The following is an 18,607-nucleotide window of genomic DNA, read 5'->3' as shown; positions in this document are numbered from 1 at the left end:
CTGAGAACAGCTCACGTGGCAGCGACGCGTGATCCTGGCAAGGAAACTTCGGCGACCGCAGCTTCCTTTTCAAAAATGGAAACTGAGCGGAAGCGTGTAGCCAATAGGACAAGCTCAACGGGATGAATTATCGAGCTATGGAAAGTACCCCATTCCGCGATCCCAATGCTCAACTGAATCTCGCAAAGCTGTAGGACATTAGAACTTGTCGTTGTTCTTGCCATTCCTTTCTTTCTACTGGGACTGAGGCAACCACAGCCGCTGCCATTGCCGATATCATTCCCCTCCTTCGCAAGTAGTTTGTGCTTGTGACCCCTTGTCGAAAAGAAAGTCCCAATCGAATATAGCCATCTCCTGTCAACATGTCTGCTTCAAGAATACTCAGACCAGCAACGAGACTATTGTCGCAGAGACCTGTCGCATATCGAGCACCAGTCCAGAGAATACCGGCCCCTGCTTTCACGTCGATACGAGGATATGCTGATGCAGGAAACACATACACTGTCAGAGATGCTCTGAACGAGGCTTTGGCAGAAGAGCTGGAGAGTGATCCCAAATGCTTTCTTCTGGGTGAGGAAGTTGCTCAATACAATGGTATGAACAGGCCTGCAAATGGAAGAGTGGAAGGAACTAATTATATCAGGCGCATACAAGGTCACAAAAGGCCTGCTCGATAAGTTTGGCGAGAAGAGAGTCATTGATACTCCTATCACCGAGTCCGGTTTCTGCGGTCTGGCCGTTGGTGCTGCTTTGGCTGGCTTACATCCTGTTTGCGAGTACGAATACCTAAGACGAATCTACGCAGAGTACTAACCTGAAATCAGGTTCATGACTTTCAACTTCGCCATGCAGGCCATTGATCAGATCATCAACTCTGCCGCAAAGACACACTACATGTCCGGTGGTATCCAACCCTGCCCGATCGTCTTCCGCGGTCCCAACGGTTTCGCTGCTGGTGTCGCTGCTCAGCATTCTCAAGATTATTCCGCGTGGTACGGCAGCATCCCAGGTCTAAAAGTTGTCGCACCTTGGAGCGCAGAAGATGCGAAAGGTCTTTTGAAGGCTGCCATCAGAGATCCAAATCCTGTCGTGGTTCTAGAGAATGAGTAAGTATTACTCAAAAGACGAGATGCGCCGTACTAACGATTCTCAGGTTACTCTATGGCCAAACCTTCCCCATGTCCGACGCCGCCCTGAAGAACGACTTCGTCATTCCATTCGGCAAAGCCAAGATTGAACGGCCAGGAAAAGACCTTACGATTGTCACCCTCTCCCGCAATGTCGGCTTGTCCCTAACAGCCGCTGAAGAATTGAAGTCAAAATACGGCGTAGATGCCGAAGTTATCAATCTTCGATCCGTCAAGCCTCTCGACGTAGAGGCTATTGTCAAGTCAGTCAAGAAGACCAGGAGAATGATGTGCGTCAGCTCCGATTTCCCAGCATTTGGTGTTGGGTCAGAGATTATCGCTCTTACTTGCGAATATGCCTTTGATTACCTGGATGCTCCTCCAGTCAGAGTCACTGGTGCTGAAGTGCCGACACCTTATGCTCAGAAGTTGGAGGAATTGAGTTTCCCGCAGGTCGATACCATCGTCAATCACGCTGCCAAATTGTTGAGAGTATAATTGAAGAGAGTTGCGTAGAGAGTAACACAAACTGAAGGTATTGCCCCAGTTCCTGAAGGGCAGTATGACTACAGCATTGAGGAGCGAGAATTTTTTTCGCGCCAAAGATAGGCTTGAGGTTTTCTTGGTTAGCTAGTTAGCGACTTCGGCGAAAAGCGTTGATAGCAGGTTCACATGAATGTATAACTTTCGTCCCAGGCATCCGTACGTCTTCAACCGTCTACTCATTCTTCGTGAGTTGCCTTCGTTTCTCTTTTCGTCTATAGAATCTACCAAACTGGACTATACGAAATGTTTTGTGTAACCGAATGACGCCACAAAGACCAATCAGGCAACCAACAACCATCCCTGACAAAGCACTGACCAAGTGACACAGAAGGGCAAGAAGCGCCGACCACAGCTCATATCATCCTGCTCTATCCTGTCTCTTTCTAAGGCTCGTGATGTCTGCCTCAAGGCCGGCGATCCTTCCATCCATTCCATGTCCTTCCCTCTCCACCTTGTCGACTACTTGATCCAACGGCACCTCAGTGATATACTCCTCATACCTCTCCTTCAATCCCAGAACCCACTTCCCTAACACAACACCACCAACGATATTCATGGATCGTCCAATCATCGGCGCAACGACGCGCTCGATCACAACACGAAGAAAAGGGTAACGAGCATGCCAGGACAACAGCCAGGTCGGCACCAAAGCCATATCTGCATAGTGATTGAAGAGCAATACCTGTAACGACGATTTTGGCACGTTGTGTTTGACACAATCGGAGCGATAGAGTGGTGTGTGAAGGAAGAAGGCGTGCATCTTCGTGTTCAATTCTAGTGCGGCGTCACTGGAATTCGGTTTTGGCGGCTTGGAGAAAGGTGATTTTATTGGTGTGTCGAAGCCAAATTCTATCTCGAGCCGATCCGTAGTCGACGCGTTCCTGAAAGTGTGAATTTGGCCTCGGGGAATGGTTATAGTGCATCCTGGAGAGACTAATTTGGTGGTCACGCCGTTTTCATCATTACTCTCTGTTCTGTCAATACTGGAGGACTTCTGAAGCCTCTGATCAAGCAACAGGAATCTCGCGGTTCCCTTGAGAACGTGGAAGGTCTCATCTTCTTCGAGGTGAATGTGAAATGGCGGGGAAAGACTGCTGTTCGGAAAGTTTGGAGGTGTGGGAGGTGACGGTCCGGGCGGAACGCTAATGAATACGAGAAATCGCCTGGTAGGTGCATAAGACTCGATCTCTTGACCTTTCTGAGAGCCATTGATCAGGTGTCTGTTGAACACGATCTTTGATCGTCCATTGTCTAGTATGATTGTACCGAGGTCGGACCTTGATGTCCTTGGTGGCTGTCTTGAAGCAAGCCACTTGAGCATCGCAGCAGCTGAACAGAATCGCTACGTCTCGAGTTCGGATTTTGGGTTTGTCGGCCAGCTTCCTGTCGTCAAACGATACGCAAAAGATCGTTATCATTGCACTACAGCCTCAACTTGTCTAGCTGACGGCCCATCGACCACGTTCCATTGCATGAATGCCTGGCACGCTAGCGGAATTGGGTCAAGTGTTCTTCGAGCTTTTATCTCCAGGTGAAGCTGGTTGTTCCCTGTATCTTCCTTGCCCGCGGCCAAGCTTCGGAAATCAGCAATAGACATCTACCGAGTACATCCATCTCCAGCTTATAGTCCAAAGGTCGCTTCAAGTCAGGACATATTCTGGCCCCTGATGCTAGTGGTCATACTGCCGTCAGTCACCTGGAAAAGCAGCATCATGTATCATCAATACCTTCCAATGCCTTTGTTGCGTAATCGCAGAGTCGTGAACGCGCTAAATCAGCCCGAAGAATAGGTTGCTGTGGTAGGAACTTGGCCAGGTTGACATTTGGTCTGTGGCGGAAAGCTGCATTGATCACCAACGGGATTGATTGCTGGAACAATCTTGCTTGCCATTGTCATGGGCTGATTGTATTTCGACTACTGACCTCTGAGCAATATCTTCATGAAACGTTGTCGGCACTTGCACACATACCTTCGTCGACAGCGTTGGTCGGACCAGTGTAACAACGCACGATCATCTTTCAATTCCGAAGATGACTTCTTGGATCAACTTACTCAAGCCAGCGAGCAGGAGCTTGGTAACACTAAAGGACTACTACGAAGAGAAGATGCATCAACAAGCTGACGAGTACGTATACTTTCTCCAGAATAGCTAAACAAGCTAATAACCCTGAGAGGCGAAGGCGTGACATTCTACCTTACACCTGGACCCAATGGTAACTTTGCAGTCAACACGGCTTTCAGATGAACTGCGGAACAGGACCAAACCTGGAAGACGTGAAAAGAATCACCAGTCCCCCTTGCGGAGTATCCTCCTATGATCGATCTGACCAGGGAGTTGTTTATTGGCATGGTAGAGTTCTCTGTGGATGCTCGTGACCGACAAGTAATGAGTGCGGCAAATGCGAGGATGATCAAGGAGGCTCCTGATGTGATGGCGTAAATTTGGGGTGCTCCGAATGGCTTTGCGATCGTGGTACCGAAAGGAGCTCTTGATCTCACGAAATGGTTTCCCGATGAAGAGAAGTGAGGTATAGAAGAATAGGGTTACAGTACCTACAGTAGCTCCACCAGGTACCAAGTGTAAAGTTGGTGTCACCTGTGTAAAATTAGCTTTCAACCATTCTTGAACGCGTCATGCCCCTTGTGAAGCCTCAGAGTTCTTGGGGAGACCCGTGCACATCTTCACCTTCGGACTCTGTTCAACTATTTGACTACGCGACCATCAGACATACGTACAGCTAATTCATCGACTGCTGATCAGTGTTTACCCCCAGAACAGGACCAGCTCGTGATGAAGTTGATGCGACGCCACTATCGAAAAAATATGTTGTCACCGAAATGGGCGTTCGCTGCGCCAGCCATCTGTGTCGGAGCAAACCTGTGACCCACGCCGCGCACCCTATCTTGGGCAAATTGGGGCAGCATCGGTTCTAGCACCAAGTCAATGATGACACATCTGGATGTTTGGGGAGACGATTACTTACGGAGTACGCCGGTTGTGTTCAGCCTGATCATCTCAGCTTCGAGAGCATCAATATGGCGTCGGAGGTCATCCTCACAGATTTCGGGCACAACCTGCCATACCCTTGGGCTATGGTGCTTATTGCTGAATTTAAGGCGGATCCCTCCTGGTTTTGTTGCTTTTCCTTTGACTTGACACGTCATTGAGAAAGGCCGTCCAGGATGATGCAGCGCGACCCCGCCGTGCATGAGTCTGCCTTCCAGTCTCCGCTGCTCGGCATATGTCTCCCATATCCATCTAGCAGCACACAGGTGACCGGTTTGCTCGTCTGCGGCTGAATCGCTCCTGAACTTCCAGAATTCGAGTTCTGATCCAGTCGGAACACATGAAGGAGCAGGTAGCTCGACAAGATACACCTCAGGCTGGGCATTGAGTTGCAGGTCGGACATGGATTCTTGCGCAGCGATGTCGGAAGTATCATTTTCTGAATTCTCAAGCTGTGCAGAGAAGCTGAGTTTGAGTTCGAAATCGCTAAGCTGGCAATCATCGGGACTTATGGCTTGCATCCTGAAGCGCATGATCACTGCGTGCCGTTGGTAATGCGTACCCCATATCCTATCCCTGGCACTGGTCCAGCAGCTCACTCGAGCCTTACCAAAAGACGCCGTCGCTATGTCTGATATGAGGCTTGTTCGATCTAGGCGACGCGCTGCGCGTGGTGGAGGACCCCCATCGTTCAAATGTCGATACTCGCGTCTGTATCTTCCCAACCCTGGGCGTCTGTCTCGAACTGGAGTTTCAGACCTAGGCATAAGGACTGAGCTCAAGACATATATCAGGAAGGCTCGAGTGGTTTTGCATTTCATGTGGAATCAATAGCCGACAAGTCGTTGGAGCAGTGTTTTCAATTGGTCAGACGACTTCACAGCGATCACCCCACCTTGTATCGGCTGCCTACTGTCAGCCTTACTGTATCTCTGGACTGACCTCAAAGAAACCACGGATAGCGTTACCTAAAAGCCATCCCAAAAGGCAAGAATATCCTCGATCTGTCTATTTGTCATGATGCTTTGCGAATGAAGACCTACATATTACCACTCGGTAGAAATCATCGACTTGAGTAGCGTTCGAACAACAACTGTCCAACGCAGAGGCGACTGCACGAAGACGTCATGAGCGGCGACGCGACCATTGAAGAACAATTTGGGTTCGAGATGGACCTTGACCTGGAGGAGGATGTTCAAGCCGAGCTCGAAGACTTTATACTTCTTGCAAGACTAGGAGTTGAAGACGAGGCTCTTCACCTGGCACGTACAGTTCTATGGCACCATGTACACCACTTTCCGGTCTTCGCAGAAGTGGCGGGTTTCTTGCTGGAGCACAGATTGAACGACCGACTCCAAGAATTGATCTCTGAAATGAATGAAAAAGACATTCACTTTCAGCTTGAAGAACAGCAAGCATTCAGCCTTTTGATCTACGAGCTCTCCTCGCAGACACTAGATCGCATTGCTTTGTTTCGTAGGTTGATTGATGTGGATTATGGAATAGATCTCAGCCGATATAGGGAGGAGGTTGCTGCATCGTCTCATCAGCCAATATCGCCTATAGAGGTTCGTTAAGAAAGCTAAATATTGGGATTCAGCTAACATTACCCTATCTTCAAGGCACATTCTGCCGAGCTTAGATTCAGACATGGCGATCTATCTATGACGCCCTTCGTCGCGATTTACAGAGATATCGCGACTCACCTCGAACGCCTGATCAAATATGGCTTGCACTGGGAAGCGGCACAGATCTTTGGACTCATCGTCGCCCAATCTGGCTATGACGCATGTCCTGTGATCCGTGCTAAATATAAGGAGCTAATGCTTGCGACTGATGAAGCCAAGTTGATAGCTGACATACAGAGTGACCAAGCAGATTACGAGGTTGGAATCGAGGATACCCTAGCAACAGTGTCAGCGAAATCCACCTACGCCGAGCATGTCATGAGTTGTAAAGCCTGCAGCCAGGAGGGACAGGATCAGGTTCTGAAGGACAGTTTTACGATACTTTTGCGATGGTTGTTTCGCCGTCTGCCAAACACACAACCACGAGGAAAGCTATTCGACACCCAAACGAGACTTGGGACGTTTCTCCTCCGGAATAGTGTCGACCAGTCACAGCCTACTCGTTATGGTTCGTCCCGGGCCACAGGAAGGGGGACAGAATTGGCATGTCGGGATAGCGGAACATTGCTCACTCCTAAGCCTGACATCACCGAAGATGCCACAGAGATCCATAGCACGAAGAATAGCCTAGACGTGGAGAAGAGTTCACCGCAGCTCGAAGAGATGGACGACACAATTGAACAAGATTTCTTCGAACGACTGTCGTCCCCGCTAGGAAATTGGCCACTCAACTCATTCTATGGCTCTAGCGACAACTCTTGGCCCTACTATGACGTTCGTTTCGTTCCCACGCAAGAAAGGCACACACCGAGTCCACCTGCTCGACGAGGCAACCAGTACGACAGTACAATCGTCGATGACGATTCTCGCGTCTTCGTGGGCAACATTTTGGCCAATTCATACGTGGAACGAGAGCATGGTTACTCTGGTGCTGCAACCGGGGTATCTGCTCGTAGGAGTGCCTACTCAAATTATAAGCAGAGGAGTACTTTCTTTGGTCGTCCTCCTACACCCACTGGAAAGTCTTCTGAATAGAGACAAAAACGGAGGAGCTGCGAGCTGAAAATGTGCTCTAAATTCAGGTCTTGTATTGTCGGATTATCAACAACTACAAAGCTCGTTCAGTAAGCTGAACGTCAAAGAACTTTGGAAGGCTCACTGGAATTCCAGGATCTGGACATCCGTCCAATCAAAAGCAATGTAACACCAGTGAAAAGCAACACTGTGCGGGCAGTATTGAGCTGACGACGTATTTTGTCATTTGTCTATGAAGAATGGAGCCTGTAGTGTATCAGAGCATAGACCATAGTGGTCTGCGACAGGGTTTTCGACCCAGCGAGCCTCCTGAAGACACTATTCCAGCCTAGCGATGGCATGCACGTTGCGCTCGAGTATCACACTTGATTCGAACTTCAGGAAAAGCTGGCGCATTGCAGCACATTCTGAATAAGGATCGGCTGTGGAAATATAGTCAACAAGTTGAATCGAAATGATCACGGCAACCATGCAGAAGGATTTGTTCGAACAGGTATCGGACGTGCTTGCTATTTGCAACGATGTGGCAATATATAGTCACGCGGTGCCTGTTCACAAAAATGTTGTATGGTGTGATAGACAGTATAACGAGAACAAGTTGATACACGAGACTGTGAGTGATTCGAAAGCAAGTGGCCGCCTCGTTAGCTTTCGTTTCCGAGCTTGAGCTTGCTGAAAATAGCCTAACATGCTAGCCTATGGCCGTTTCTAGGCATACCTAGTCTGTACTTTGAACCGTTGAGTCGAACACCGACCAATCGGCAAATTTTCCCCTGATATCGCTTGCCAAGCAATGGTAAAGCCTGGACTTGTGGTTCAAGCGAGGTATACTCGTGCAGCTGAGCAAAACTTGTCCGAACATGGACTTGGTGTAGTCTTACTTGACAATCAGGTCATGCAGGTCCTTCGCTGCGCAGCAAAGTTCAGCTACAACCATGAGCGCCATGCCTGGGTAGCTACTCTCAGCTGTGCGGTGAGGAAGGCTTTCAACGATATAAGAATGACTGTCTGTCAGCTCCAACCAGACTAGAAGTATGAATACCAGTCATCGAGTCCCTGAAGCTATACTCGTTACCGGAGCTCAAATACGTCGACGTTGTGCTATACTCATTGATCGTGCGAAGAAGTTGACTTACGATGCTTACTTTGGCATTTGCTCTTCTAACCATCAGCTTACCATATACCTCTTCGCTTCCTGCTCCTGAGTCACTCCGCCATGATGTATCTGAAGCGATCAAAAGCGTTCGTTGTGCAGATGGTCTTCTGCCAACACCCAAATATGGCTTGGAGAATGCTTCCTTCAGCGTTTGTACAGAAGAGATCATTCATGCGCCAAGCTCTCTCATCTACAACGCCCTCCTCGATTTTCGCCAATATCACGTCTGGAACACCTTCGTCACCGAAGTTCAGCTACCGGCAGCTGTGCAGACTCCAGCAGATGTGTATCTCGGCTTGGACATGGTCTTCACTACTCAGGGCCTGGTACCAGGCGTTGACACGTTGAGCATCGAGGTAATTACTTTGCTTGATCCGCCAGCACCACACAAGCAACCGGCGAAGTGGAAGGACTGGAACCATGATGATGGCTACTCGATCGTTGCATGGGAAAGCGGTGTTGCGGTTCAGGCTGAACATCCGACGAGCTTGCAGGAACTAGGTGGAGGAAACGTGAGGATGATTAGCTGGGAGACTTACTACAGGCCTAATGATACTGTGGTGTTGCCGATTGCGGGCGCGTTGCAGAGTGCATTTGTGCAGCAGGGCAGAGATTTGAAGGCTTACGTTGAGGGACTGATCTAAGCTTTGGAGTTGGATTTGCTGGCTTGTGCGGTGCTTAGTACACGTGGGGATGCACATAGTTGAATTTCCTCGATCGTCTTAAGATAGGCTTGTGCAGAGGTCAATTTCCAAGGATAAAGTCGTTGGACGCAAGTGAGCCGACAACGACCATCAGCAGGGAAGATCCAGAAATAGCGTCTCGCTGCGGTTCTCGAGGGCGTTATCTCATATGCTGATAGATCACTGTGCTACGACGATGTTGGCGATGAAGAACTCAGTAACCATTGCTACACGAAGAGATAAATGTGGTTACAGCAGTGGCCCCGGATTTGCAAACACGCGTTTTAGCGTACTTGGCTGCATGTCCGATTTTGTAGTGGATGCGGAGCCTCTCTTAGGAACCAAGTCCATCTATTGTGTTAGAACAGGTTGTCCTTATCACGACGGATTGATCGATGTAGATGCTGATGCTGTCCTGACGGTTGTGACAGCTCTTCGTCTCACAGTTCACAATCGGAGTTCCCATTCCCTTACAAATACCACGACAACATGTGGCTTTCTGACATGCAAAGTGCGCAATATCCAGTCAATCAGTCGCTGACATGCTGACGGGCAATAGAAGTCGGTGTCGCCTTCTGCGCAGGAGGCGGCCTCTTCCTTACGTTGGGGGTGCTGATGTTCTTCGACCGTTCTCTTCTGGCTATGGGCAATGTATGAAACAGCCACTGGTTGCATCTCCCTACCACTAACTTCTCCAGATCCTCTTCGTTATCGGTCTCACCTTAATAATCGGCCTGCAGAAGACGTTTGTGTTCTTTGCAAGAAGAGAGAAGGTTAAAGGGACGGCTGCTTTCACTGCTGGTATACTCCTCATCTTCCTCCGCTGGCCACTTACTGGATTCCTGGTCGAGCTCTACGGAATTTTTGTCCTTTTCGGTGATTTCTTCGCTACTATTGGATCCTTCGCAGGCAACATACCTGTTGTTGGACCATACATACAGATTGCTCTGAATAAGCTAGGTGGTGGAAGGCGAAATGCAGAATTGCCAGTGTGAACACGATCCGAGTAAAACCACAAGCTATAACAGGTCAAAGAGTCGAACAAAGCACGTCTGATTACATGAGGCTGTTGAGCATTACGCAGCAAGTAGTGTCGGATCAAGTCAGTGTGCCCGCTTATATTAGACTGTGATAAGGCGTGTAAATACCAGCCACGCAGATACAGCCGCCGCGCAAAGAAACAATCAAGATCGCATCGCGTGGGAGGAATCAGCGACCGACGGCAATGAATAGAGGCAAAACCCGCATCACCTTGTCACCATGGTAGATAGCATCGAAGGCGTTCCAACAGAAACGTTGACAAGGCAGAGTTGACAGCGGCTGTACATCGACAAATCATCCGGACGACGATTCACAAGAGGTGGAATGAGGACAAAATAACCTGGCGGTGGTCATGAGGAGGTCCATCAGGAACTAGAATTTGTTTGATCGCAAGCATGCAGTACCTTCTTGCCGGAGCACGATTCAAGGATTCAAGAAGTGTAGCAAAATGCTCGTTCTTCAGAACAAAATTCAGTATTGTTTGCTCGGGAACGTGCATACATTGTCCACCGCACCACCTGCGCTCAGCAAGTTGTCACTTTCTTCACTAAACCTTCATTCCTAAACTACAGATGGAAGGCGCAGCTCATAGCTAGTGTCTCAGCCAGCCACCTTCATTTTGGCTATTGTCCCTGCAGTTTGTGTAACATTTCTACCTTTGCCAACCAATCGATCAAGCACATCCTGGATGCGTCCAAATCCGTTTTCGAATAAACGACATGGCTCAGCCTAAACCGCTTATCCAATGGTCATCTGTAGCTGAGTCGAGTACGGAAGTTGCGAAATTGCATCTCTTGACTACAACACCAAAAGTGTTAGCGAAGGAAGGATATGTGTTTGAACCTTTGACGGAAAGCGAAACATGGAGGAAGATGAGATGCAAGAACTGTGGTCAACGACTCAAGAAGTATTTTCCACCCTTGCAATACAGCAGATATGCACAGGGAGATCTTATGAGCTTTGAGGAAGATCAAGCAGGGGAGGAGATTGATGAATATGAGGTTGAGATCACGCAACCAGTTCGGTGAAACACATGGTAACTGATTCATGCTGTACAGGCTAACGTCTCTCAGTAATGCTAGCAAGCAGAAGCACTTGTGCGTGTACCATGATGGGCTGCTCTGGAAGAGCACCTATCAATGCTGTAATGGCCACATGTACACGAAAGGATGCATGTCAAACCTAACTCACGAAGCCTGCGACCTAGACGAGGCTCGAGCACAATGGCAGTTTCACAAAACCCCCTCACCCGAAACTATACCTGCACTACAGATACCTGCTCACGTTCCAAACAGAATTCAGAATCAGGATGGTCATCGAGGAGCCAGACGTGGTCGTGGACGATATACCAACGTATACAGTCACAACTCACCGTCGCCCAGCCCATTTCTCAGTGGAAAGGACATTCGTATCGCAGTAGCGCTAGACTGCGAGATGGGCACACCAAAGAACGGGACAAGTGTTGACAACGTCCTCATTCGCGTCTCCCTCATCGACTTCTTCACTGGCCAAACCCTCATCGACAAACTGGTAGCTCCAGACGTCGAAATGCTACACTACAACACTAAGTACAGTGGTGTCACTTTCGCCATGATGCGCATAGCCAAAGAGAACCGAGATGTCATCTGTGGTGTCGACGCTGCTCGCGAACTAGTCTTCCGATACGTCAATGCGAACACTATCATCATCGTGCACGGCGGCAATGGCGACCTAATCTCACTACGAATGCTACATCCAGCTGACAAGATCATCGACACGCATGTGCTCGAGAATTGGTGTCAAGACGTTCGGGATCAGAAGTTGAAGAGAAGCTTAAAGGATGTGTGCTTGCGACGATGTGGAATTACGGTGCAGAACTCGAAGCTGGACAATGGCAGAGTGGCTGGACATGATAGTCTGGAGGATGCCTTGGCTTGCAGAGAGATTGTTTGTGCGTGGTTGAGGTTGATTCCAAGTACATAGTAGGCGAGCAAAGGATTGGTGGTGTCCTGGACTGAGAGCAGTCCGCATCTGCAAAGTGTTCGAATCGGAAGAAGCAGCATGATTGTGGCGATCATGGACTGTGAATAGCTGTATTTCTGGTCGAAGAGCGAGTATCGTAAGTGCTTCCGAGCAGCAGATACAATATCCTCACTCATCCATAGCCCATTGATACTCCAAATTCTCATTCCTGGTCTTCTTCCCCCTGGCCTGAAACCACTCCTTCTCAAAGCCACACCCCCTATCCACTCCATCCCACCTCCATCCCGGCTTAATTCCATACCTATTCGGCGGCGCAGGACCCTGATACTCTCTCTTCCTCACCTTCACCACTTCCATTCCCTCCAAATCTCCCCTCCCCCTCCTTTTAGCCCTCGGATTCCTCGCCTCCTCCTCCGCATCCTTCTCTGCCTTCCGTTCCGCAATATACTGCGCCATAGGATCATCCCACCTTACCTCCTCCTTCTGCCGCTCATTCAACTCCTCATCATCCGCGCTTCGTCCCAACGTCAAGAACTTCGCCTCATCAAGATCCTGCTTCGCCTGCTCGCGCTGCCGTAATTGGACATCTCCCATGGCTGCCTCACGCTCTTTCTTCTCAGCTTGCAGTTTCGCAACTTCTGCGGCGCGAGCTTGCTGTCTGGCGAGGGAGATGTCGATGCGGCGACCGGTTGCGTCTCTGTAGATTGTTTCGTCTTCTGGTGCCAGTGCTGCTGCTGGTTGCTCGCTCTGCCCATCTTTCTGGTTGCCGGCCCTTTTCTTTTGCTTCTTGAGAGCGCGTGCTTCGTCCGCTTCACGAGCTTGTTCGGCTGCGAGAATGACGGCTGTATCTGCTGCGGTTTGTAGTCCGGCTTTGGCGCCTGACGACATTTTTGGGCCTGAGGTTGTTGTCGTTGTAGAATCTGGTGAAATCGTGGCATTCTCTACCACTGCGGGTGCTTCATCGTCCTGTTCTGCTATACGTCGCGAATCGCTTTCTTGTACAGCGACAGCGAGGATCCTGTCTGCTTCGGCATCTGCGCTTTCGAGCGGTACATCGACGTCTCGGTCCTGCACTGTCTTCCATGCACTGCTTTTCTTTTTTCTGAACTCTGCGCTTCTCACACCGTTGTCGAACATGGTTGGTCCGTCATCGTCGTCATCTTGTGCGCAAGATTTCTGGTTCGAGAGTAGGAGGTCGGCGTCGTCGTCTGCGATGAGTAGTGTGCTTGGTTCTGTGGTGCTGGTGGCATGGTGTTTGTCTTTCTTGCGCCGTTTCTTGGGTCGAAAAGAGTCTTCGAAGTCGACATTTGGTGAGGACTTGGTACTTGACGCGGTGAGGTATTTGGTGAGATAGGCTGCCGAGGCGGGCATGGTGTTCTAGAAATGTTTATGTGTGGTTGAGGAAATATGATATGAGCATAAGTACAGTATACCGGGCCTTTTTTTGCTAGCCCGTGGTGCAGCCGCAGTTAACGCTAGAGTTAGGGTTACTCAAACCCCTGCGAAAGTCTACCAAGAACTTGGAGCAATCCGGCCATTGGCTCTCAGCTACAAAGGTCAATACTGTATGAGACACATTCCACTCGAGCCTTGTTGAGAGTGACTACACATGAGATTTCTATTTTCTCAGCCCGAAAAGTAGGGTAATAAAATACAATGTGATGGAACTGCCAGCGTACCATTGTGTGGTATGCAGTAACCACCCCATGCTCGCTATGAACGTGTTCTGCGAATATTGCTGCGTTGCTTCATTGCCTTCAAAACTCCTTCCATCTTCAGCCGTTCTCATAGGGACTGTCCTGCTTTGATTTACCCTTGCCGCAATCATGAACGTACGAACGACCTGCTCGGCTAGAGGAGTAAGCTAATCGCCAGCTCAACATTGCCACCAGCCTGCTGCAAAGCCATCACAGCCTCCTGCCTTGGAAACCCAAGATCTGTGATCTGTGCTACTGACTGTTCCGTCACGCCTGCTGGAAGGGCATTGGTATTAGGGCGTATAGCTTGTTGTGTTTGTGTTTGTGGTTGTGCGCGAGGCTGTGACTGTGGCCGTTGAGGATTGCTGAAGACGTTTCCTGCTGACCCTTGAGGATGTATCCTGATTCCTGAGGGACCTGACGCAGACGACTGAGCTGCCGGAGCAGAGGAAGACTCACCCGCAGGCTTGACTGTGCCAGTCTTTGCTCCAATTTCGGTATTGCCCGGGCCCTTGACTGTGGGTTCTTCGTCCATTGCTTCGTCCAATCCTTTCGGTGTTTCGTTCTCGGACAAGAAAGGAATGGCATCGCTCTGTATTCGCAAAACATTGTCCTTGAGGTCGATGAGCATCTGATGTCGTTTGAGCATATCTAGGCCTAACAGTAGATCCACTCCTTTGCCTTCCATCACGGTAAAACTACTGGCCAGGTTGTATTGACCAATTTGGATATCAGCTGAATGAACTCGGCCCAGAATCTTTGCAGTTCCGACGCCCCTAGCAATACCACCATATCTTCGATCTATCAGTCTCATAATGCCACACTTTTCTGCAGCTTCAGGACTCATGATTGTGGTCTGAGCTCCTGAATCGACAAAAGCCTTAATGGGAGTGTTGTTGACAGTGACGTCGATGTAGAGCATCACAACTCTGCCAAAAGACTCTGGGTTTTCTTCAAGGGCTTTTCTCATGTTCTCCATCACTCTTTCTTGCCGGATGATCTCCTCGATCTTCGTTTGGGCATCTGCATTGAAGGGGTCTGCATCCAACAAAGCCATCATTTCCTCCTTGTCTCTTTGCTGATCTGCTTGCGCCTCCTGCCGTCGTTGAAAGACTTCTCTGAATCGACCTGAATCGTTCACGGCGCTTGCCAACTCGGAATCTCTTTCTCGTACCTGTGCTAATAGTCCTTGATCGTTCAGTATTTGTAATCTCAGGGTTTCTGAGTCAGGCATTGCGTTTGCTTGCGCTGGCCGTCGTTGTCCTCCTGCGCGTTGGTTGTTCTGTGATCTGTCTTGCGGCTGTGGAGCTACCGTTCTGATGATAAGGCTCAGCACATCTCCTTCAGTTATGCCTATGGCAGTAAGCGCCTGTGATGTGTTCAAGACTGGTTGCCCATTGTGAATGAAGTGTTGGGCCTGCGGTGGTATTCTAATTTCGTCTTCGATGAACCCCTTCACAGTGTCTAAGGACATGTCTTCAATGACTTCGAGGGTGATGAAATCCTGTGAGATCTGCACATCTGACTGTGCTACGGACACCGAAATGCGCATATTGGCTGATTGCGTTCTGTTCCTCCTAAAACGAACCTCAATCGATATCCGCTGTCTCAACGATCAGGTAATACAAGGATGGTAGATGAGGCAGAACCGAGAAACGGTCAGGGCACAGGTCGTAGACGGTTGCGGAAAGCCTTCAAAGTCTACAGAAGGTCGACTACAAGATGCTTACTTAGCAAGCGTGGTGAATAAATGCTTGTGGCACTTGCACTTTCTCAAAACGCGAAGTCACCAACCGGCCATGATGACGCGCCTGAGAGCAATCTCGCGCTAAGGCAGAGTTGCCTGTGAGCCTTACACTCAATTCCGTCTTCGAAAGTCCATGGCTGCAACCTCTGCATCTTGAGCAGAGTCTAACCAGCTGGCAAACACAGATGAGAAGTGATACGAATAGATTGTCTGAGTGGAAGTACATATATTTAGCCAGACTAGAACTGCTTGAAATTTAGTTATTTGAGACCGATCCGGAGAACGTGAATCTCGGGCAATAGTACCTGAGTAGCTTATCTGTTATCGTGGATTCGGAGAGGAACGGTTTGCATGAAAAGTACTCTCGATACTGCACCGGCACAAGTGGCAATTCGTATTGAGGCGCCCGAAGAAAGACCACCATTCGATTGGCCGGCAAGATCTGTGGAGATCTTGTTCCGAGCAAAGAAAGGCGGACGCTTTTTGGCACTGTCGCACGACTCGTTCTTGCCAAAGTTGCCTGAACCCCAAAACTTTAGGAACAATCACAATTTATATTTGCTACCAGGCACGTTCGCTCAACAAGTCAACGCGTCTGTATTGCAGACGAGCTATTGGCACCGAGCGTCATGAGCTCCGCGGAGAATAAAGCCGATGACAACACGGATTCAAGACAGCAGGCAGAAGACGAATTTGAAACTGTTAGTCACGAGGACGCCGAGACTGCAGCAAACACGGACAACAAGGCAAACGCAAACAAGGACGACCTGCAATTGACCCGTTTTGATAACGATCTTAGAGACGTTGAGGACGATAGTGACGACGATGAGCAAGGAATGGCGCATCACCCGATTTTCGGTATGCTCGCTGGTCGTTTAGGTCAACGGAGACGTGGCTCGTCGCACAAATACGACAAGCTTCATCCAGAAAACCAAGTCTTGACAATTGCGAACGTGGACGAATGTGTTGAAGTTGAACATGATGCTTTCCCGGAGCAAGAAAGGGCAAGCAGAGAAAAGGTAATGTTGAAGAGCGAAGAAAATTCAGTGTACTGATGGTGGTCTAGTTTGAATACAGGTTGTCGCGTTGTCCTGAGCTGTCCCTTGGTATCTTTACTCAACCCACAAAGGCCGAGATGGAAGAAGGTTCCGATGAAAAACGGAAATTGATCGCCATCATTGTTGCGACCAGAACTCAAGCACCATCTGTTACTGATGCATCTATGGACTATCCCAAAGACTGGAAGACAGACAAGAGGACCTTGTCTACGTCCGGTAACAAAGAACCACTTGGTCATCAGGAGAATGGTGCTACTATTTGTATACATTCTCTTGCGGTGCGTTCGGAGTATCAATCTATGGGCATCGGCAGCGTTTTGTTACGCTCCTATATTCAACGCATCAAGGATGCAAAGATCGCCGATCGACTGGCCCTTCTCGCGCATGACGAGATGAAGAAGTTCTATGGCAGATTCGGTTTCGATGATATGGGGCCAAGTCAGTGTACCTTTGGAGCTGCAAACTGGAACAACATGGTAAGTTAACCTTATGTCTACAGTCTCGTGTGCGCGGATCACGACACAGAGTGTGGTCGCAGTTTCTGCGCTCCATTCCTACACCACCTTGCATCCAACTTCTCTGCATTGTGCCTGCATGTTTCCACGAATAGCACTATCCGATGCATTTCTGAGCTCCTGGCTAACACTTTCGTAGATTCTCGAGTTTTCCGACCTGCAAGACGACTAGTTGTACAGCAAAATCTGTGAAAACAGAACCTGCCGTGAAAGACCACTTGACCGTGGCCACAGATCAATGCGACTTAAGCTGAGACATGCGTTGTGACGCACGTCAGCAACCCACTCGGCATGTCAACAAGTCGTGGAATATTAGTCCTCTCCACAAAGCATGAGAATGACGGCTATCGCTCCGCTTCAAGCGGAAGCATCTCGCACTGCTTCGGGCGTGATAGCAGTCTTCGCGGACTGTCCAAGGATGAAGCGGCATCGGTGTTGTACAGAGGCTGCAAGGTATTGCTGTCGTTCTGCTTGTTGTCTAACGTCGTTGTCGAGACTAGGACTGGCTGTCGCATCTGCGACACTACGTAACCACGAACAACACGAAACAATTGATACGCAGATCTGTGAACTATACTCATGAACCTTTCTCGCAATTCCAATGAGTCGTATTGTTTTGTTCCCTATCTATCTCCTCCGATGTGCCCTGACTTTGGGCGCCGATTGCTGTTTCCGAAACCACTGGTAGGCTCCGGAGACGATCTTGAGGCTCTCTATCAATACCATCCGCTTTTCGACCCCAGGTGTCTAGCGACGTGCACAAAGTCCATCACGTCGAAAGGCTGCGTGCTTGGAGCAGCACAATAGTATCCGTGTTCCCTCCATAATGCTCTGCAAGGCAGACTGGCCACTGCAGTACCGAAAGTGTGAAATCCGGAGACGCGATTTTCAGTCCACATGATCGTCAAAACGTGTCACTCGCAAAAGCGATGGTAAGACTCGTGTAGGTTAGTGCTTACGATATGTAAAAAGGATACAGAGCTGAAAACCCATCACGCCAGCGCGAGAACAATAGAGTGCGCGCTTGTAGAGCATCGTACGAGACCTTGTAGCGTTGTCTTCAAAAGTCCCAAATGTGTCCATCGTCGTGTTGATGTGCTTGAATATACCTTGAGGAGCCTGGATCCTGCTACAACAAGACAGACAAATCTTGTACATCACTGAACAAGGTTGGCAATAAGCTAAGCTTCAGGCTTGAAGCTTGGACATTTTAGAGTACATATTGCCGAGTGGAATCCCCATAGCGAGAAGACAATATACAAGTGGGGGACTATGTAGGTATCTGATCTTGGACGTTGTGTTAAGCGTATACCTACACGCGCAACCAAGTCCTTACATCGTAGGTCATGTATTGTTCCGCGTTACCGCAGAGCAGGTCAAACTGGTTCATTTGCATCACTACAG

General features: G+C 49.3%; 9 protein-coding genes across 9 annotated transcripts; 6 read left to right on the top strand and 3 right to left on the bottom strand.

Moving 5' to 3' along the window:
• Positions 1-362: 362 nt before the first annotated feature.
• PDB1_2 (pyruvate dehydrogenase E1, beta subunit) lies at positions 363-813 on the top strand (the record flags this gene model as incomplete). The annotated part of the gene is made up of 2 exons (XM_064896430.1): positions 363-594; positions 644-813. 2 exons carry the CDS (start codon positions 363-365, stop codon positions 811-813), a joined length of 402 nt encoding a protein of 133 aa, XP_064759117.1.
• A 33-nt stretch (positions 814-846) lies between these two features.
• Positions 847-1,625, top strand: PDB1_1 (pyruvate dehydrogenase E1, beta subunit; the record flags this gene model as incomplete). Its single annotated transcript, XM_064896429.1, has 2 exons — positions 847-1,106; positions 1,154-1,625. The coding sequence occupies 2 exons, from the start codon at positions 847-849 to the stop codon at positions 1,623-1,625; spliced, it is 732 nt and encodes a 243-aa protein (XP_064759116.1).
• Positions 1,626-4,650: 3,025 nt separating this feature from the next.
• Positions 4,651-5,202, bottom strand: LTR64_002054 (uncharacterized protein; the record flags this gene model as incomplete). Its single annotated transcript, XM_064896428.1, has 1 exon — positions 4,651-5,202. The coding sequence occupies one exon, from the start codon at positions 5,200-5,202 to the stop codon at positions 4,651-4,653; it is 552 nt and encodes a 183-aa protein (XP_064759115.1).
• Positions 5,203-5,808: 606 nt separating this feature from the next.
• Positions 5,809-7,344, top strand: LTR64_002053 (uncharacterized protein; the record flags this gene model as incomplete). Its single annotated transcript, XM_064896427.1, has 2 exons — positions 5,809-6,249; positions 6,304-7,344. The coding sequence occupies 2 exons, from the start codon at positions 5,809-5,811 to the stop codon at positions 7,342-7,344; spliced, it is 1,482 nt and encodes a 493-aa protein (XP_064759114.1).
• Positions 7,345-8,560: 1,216 nt separating this feature from the next.
• On the top strand, positions 8,561-9,144 carry LTR64_002052 (uncharacterized protein; the record flags this gene model as incomplete). The annotated part of the gene is made up of 2 exons (XM_064896426.1): positions 8,561-8,586; positions 8,649-9,144. 2 exons carry the CDS (start codon positions 8,561-8,563, stop codon positions 9,142-9,144), a joined length of 522 nt encoding a protein of 173 aa, XP_064759113.1.
• A 1,799-nt stretch (positions 9,145-10,943) lies between these two features.
• On the top strand, positions 10,944-12,186 carry LTR64_002051 (uncharacterized protein; the record flags this gene model as incomplete). The annotated part of the gene is made up of 2 exons (XM_064896425.1): positions 10,944-11,248; positions 11,298-12,186. The coding sequence occupies 2 exons, from the start codon at positions 10,944-10,946 to the stop codon at positions 12,184-12,186; spliced, it is 1,194 nt and encodes a 397-aa protein (XP_064759112.1).
• Positions 12,187-12,354: 168 nt separating this feature from the next.
• Positions 12,355-13,557, bottom strand: CWC26 (Pre-mRNA-splicing factor cwc26; the record flags this gene model as incomplete). Its single annotated transcript, XM_064896424.1, has 1 exon — positions 12,355-13,557. One exon carries the CDS (start codon positions 13,555-13,557, stop codon positions 12,355-12,357), a length of 1,203 nt encoding a protein of 400 aa, XP_064759111.1.
• Positions 13,558-14,037: 480 nt separating this feature from the next.
• Positions 14,038-15,435, bottom strand: DDI1 (DNA damage-inducible protein 1; the record flags this gene model as incomplete). The annotated part of the gene is made up of 1 exon (XM_064896423.1): positions 14,038-15,435. The coding sequence occupies one exon, from the start codon at positions 15,433-15,435 to the stop codon at positions 14,038-14,040; it is 1,398 nt and encodes a 465-aa protein (XP_064759110.1).
• An 824-nt stretch (positions 15,436-16,259) lies between these two features.
• LTR64_002048 (uncharacterized protein) lies at positions 16,260-17,375 on the top strand (the record flags this gene model as incomplete). The annotated part of the gene is made up of 3 exons (XM_064896422.1): positions 16,260-16,649; positions 16,697-17,164; positions 17,343-17,375. The coding sequence occupies 3 exons, from the start codon at positions 16,260-16,262 to the stop codon at positions 17,373-17,375; spliced, it is 891 nt and encodes a 296-aa protein (XP_064759109.1).
• Positions 17,376-18,607: the final 1,232 nt, after the last annotated feature.

The sequence above is a fragment of the Lithohypha guttulata genome, assembly GCF_036872675.1.
Source record: "Lithohypha guttulata strain CCFEE 5908 chromosome Unknown scaffold_1, whole genome shotgun sequence".
Taxonomy (NCBI): Eukaryota; Fungi; Ascomycota; class Eurotiomycetes; order Chaetothyriales; family Trichomeriaceae; genus Lithohypha; species Lithohypha guttulata.
Note: the sequence above shows the minus strand (reverse complement) of the source record. Positions and strands in the feature narration are given on the sequence as shown.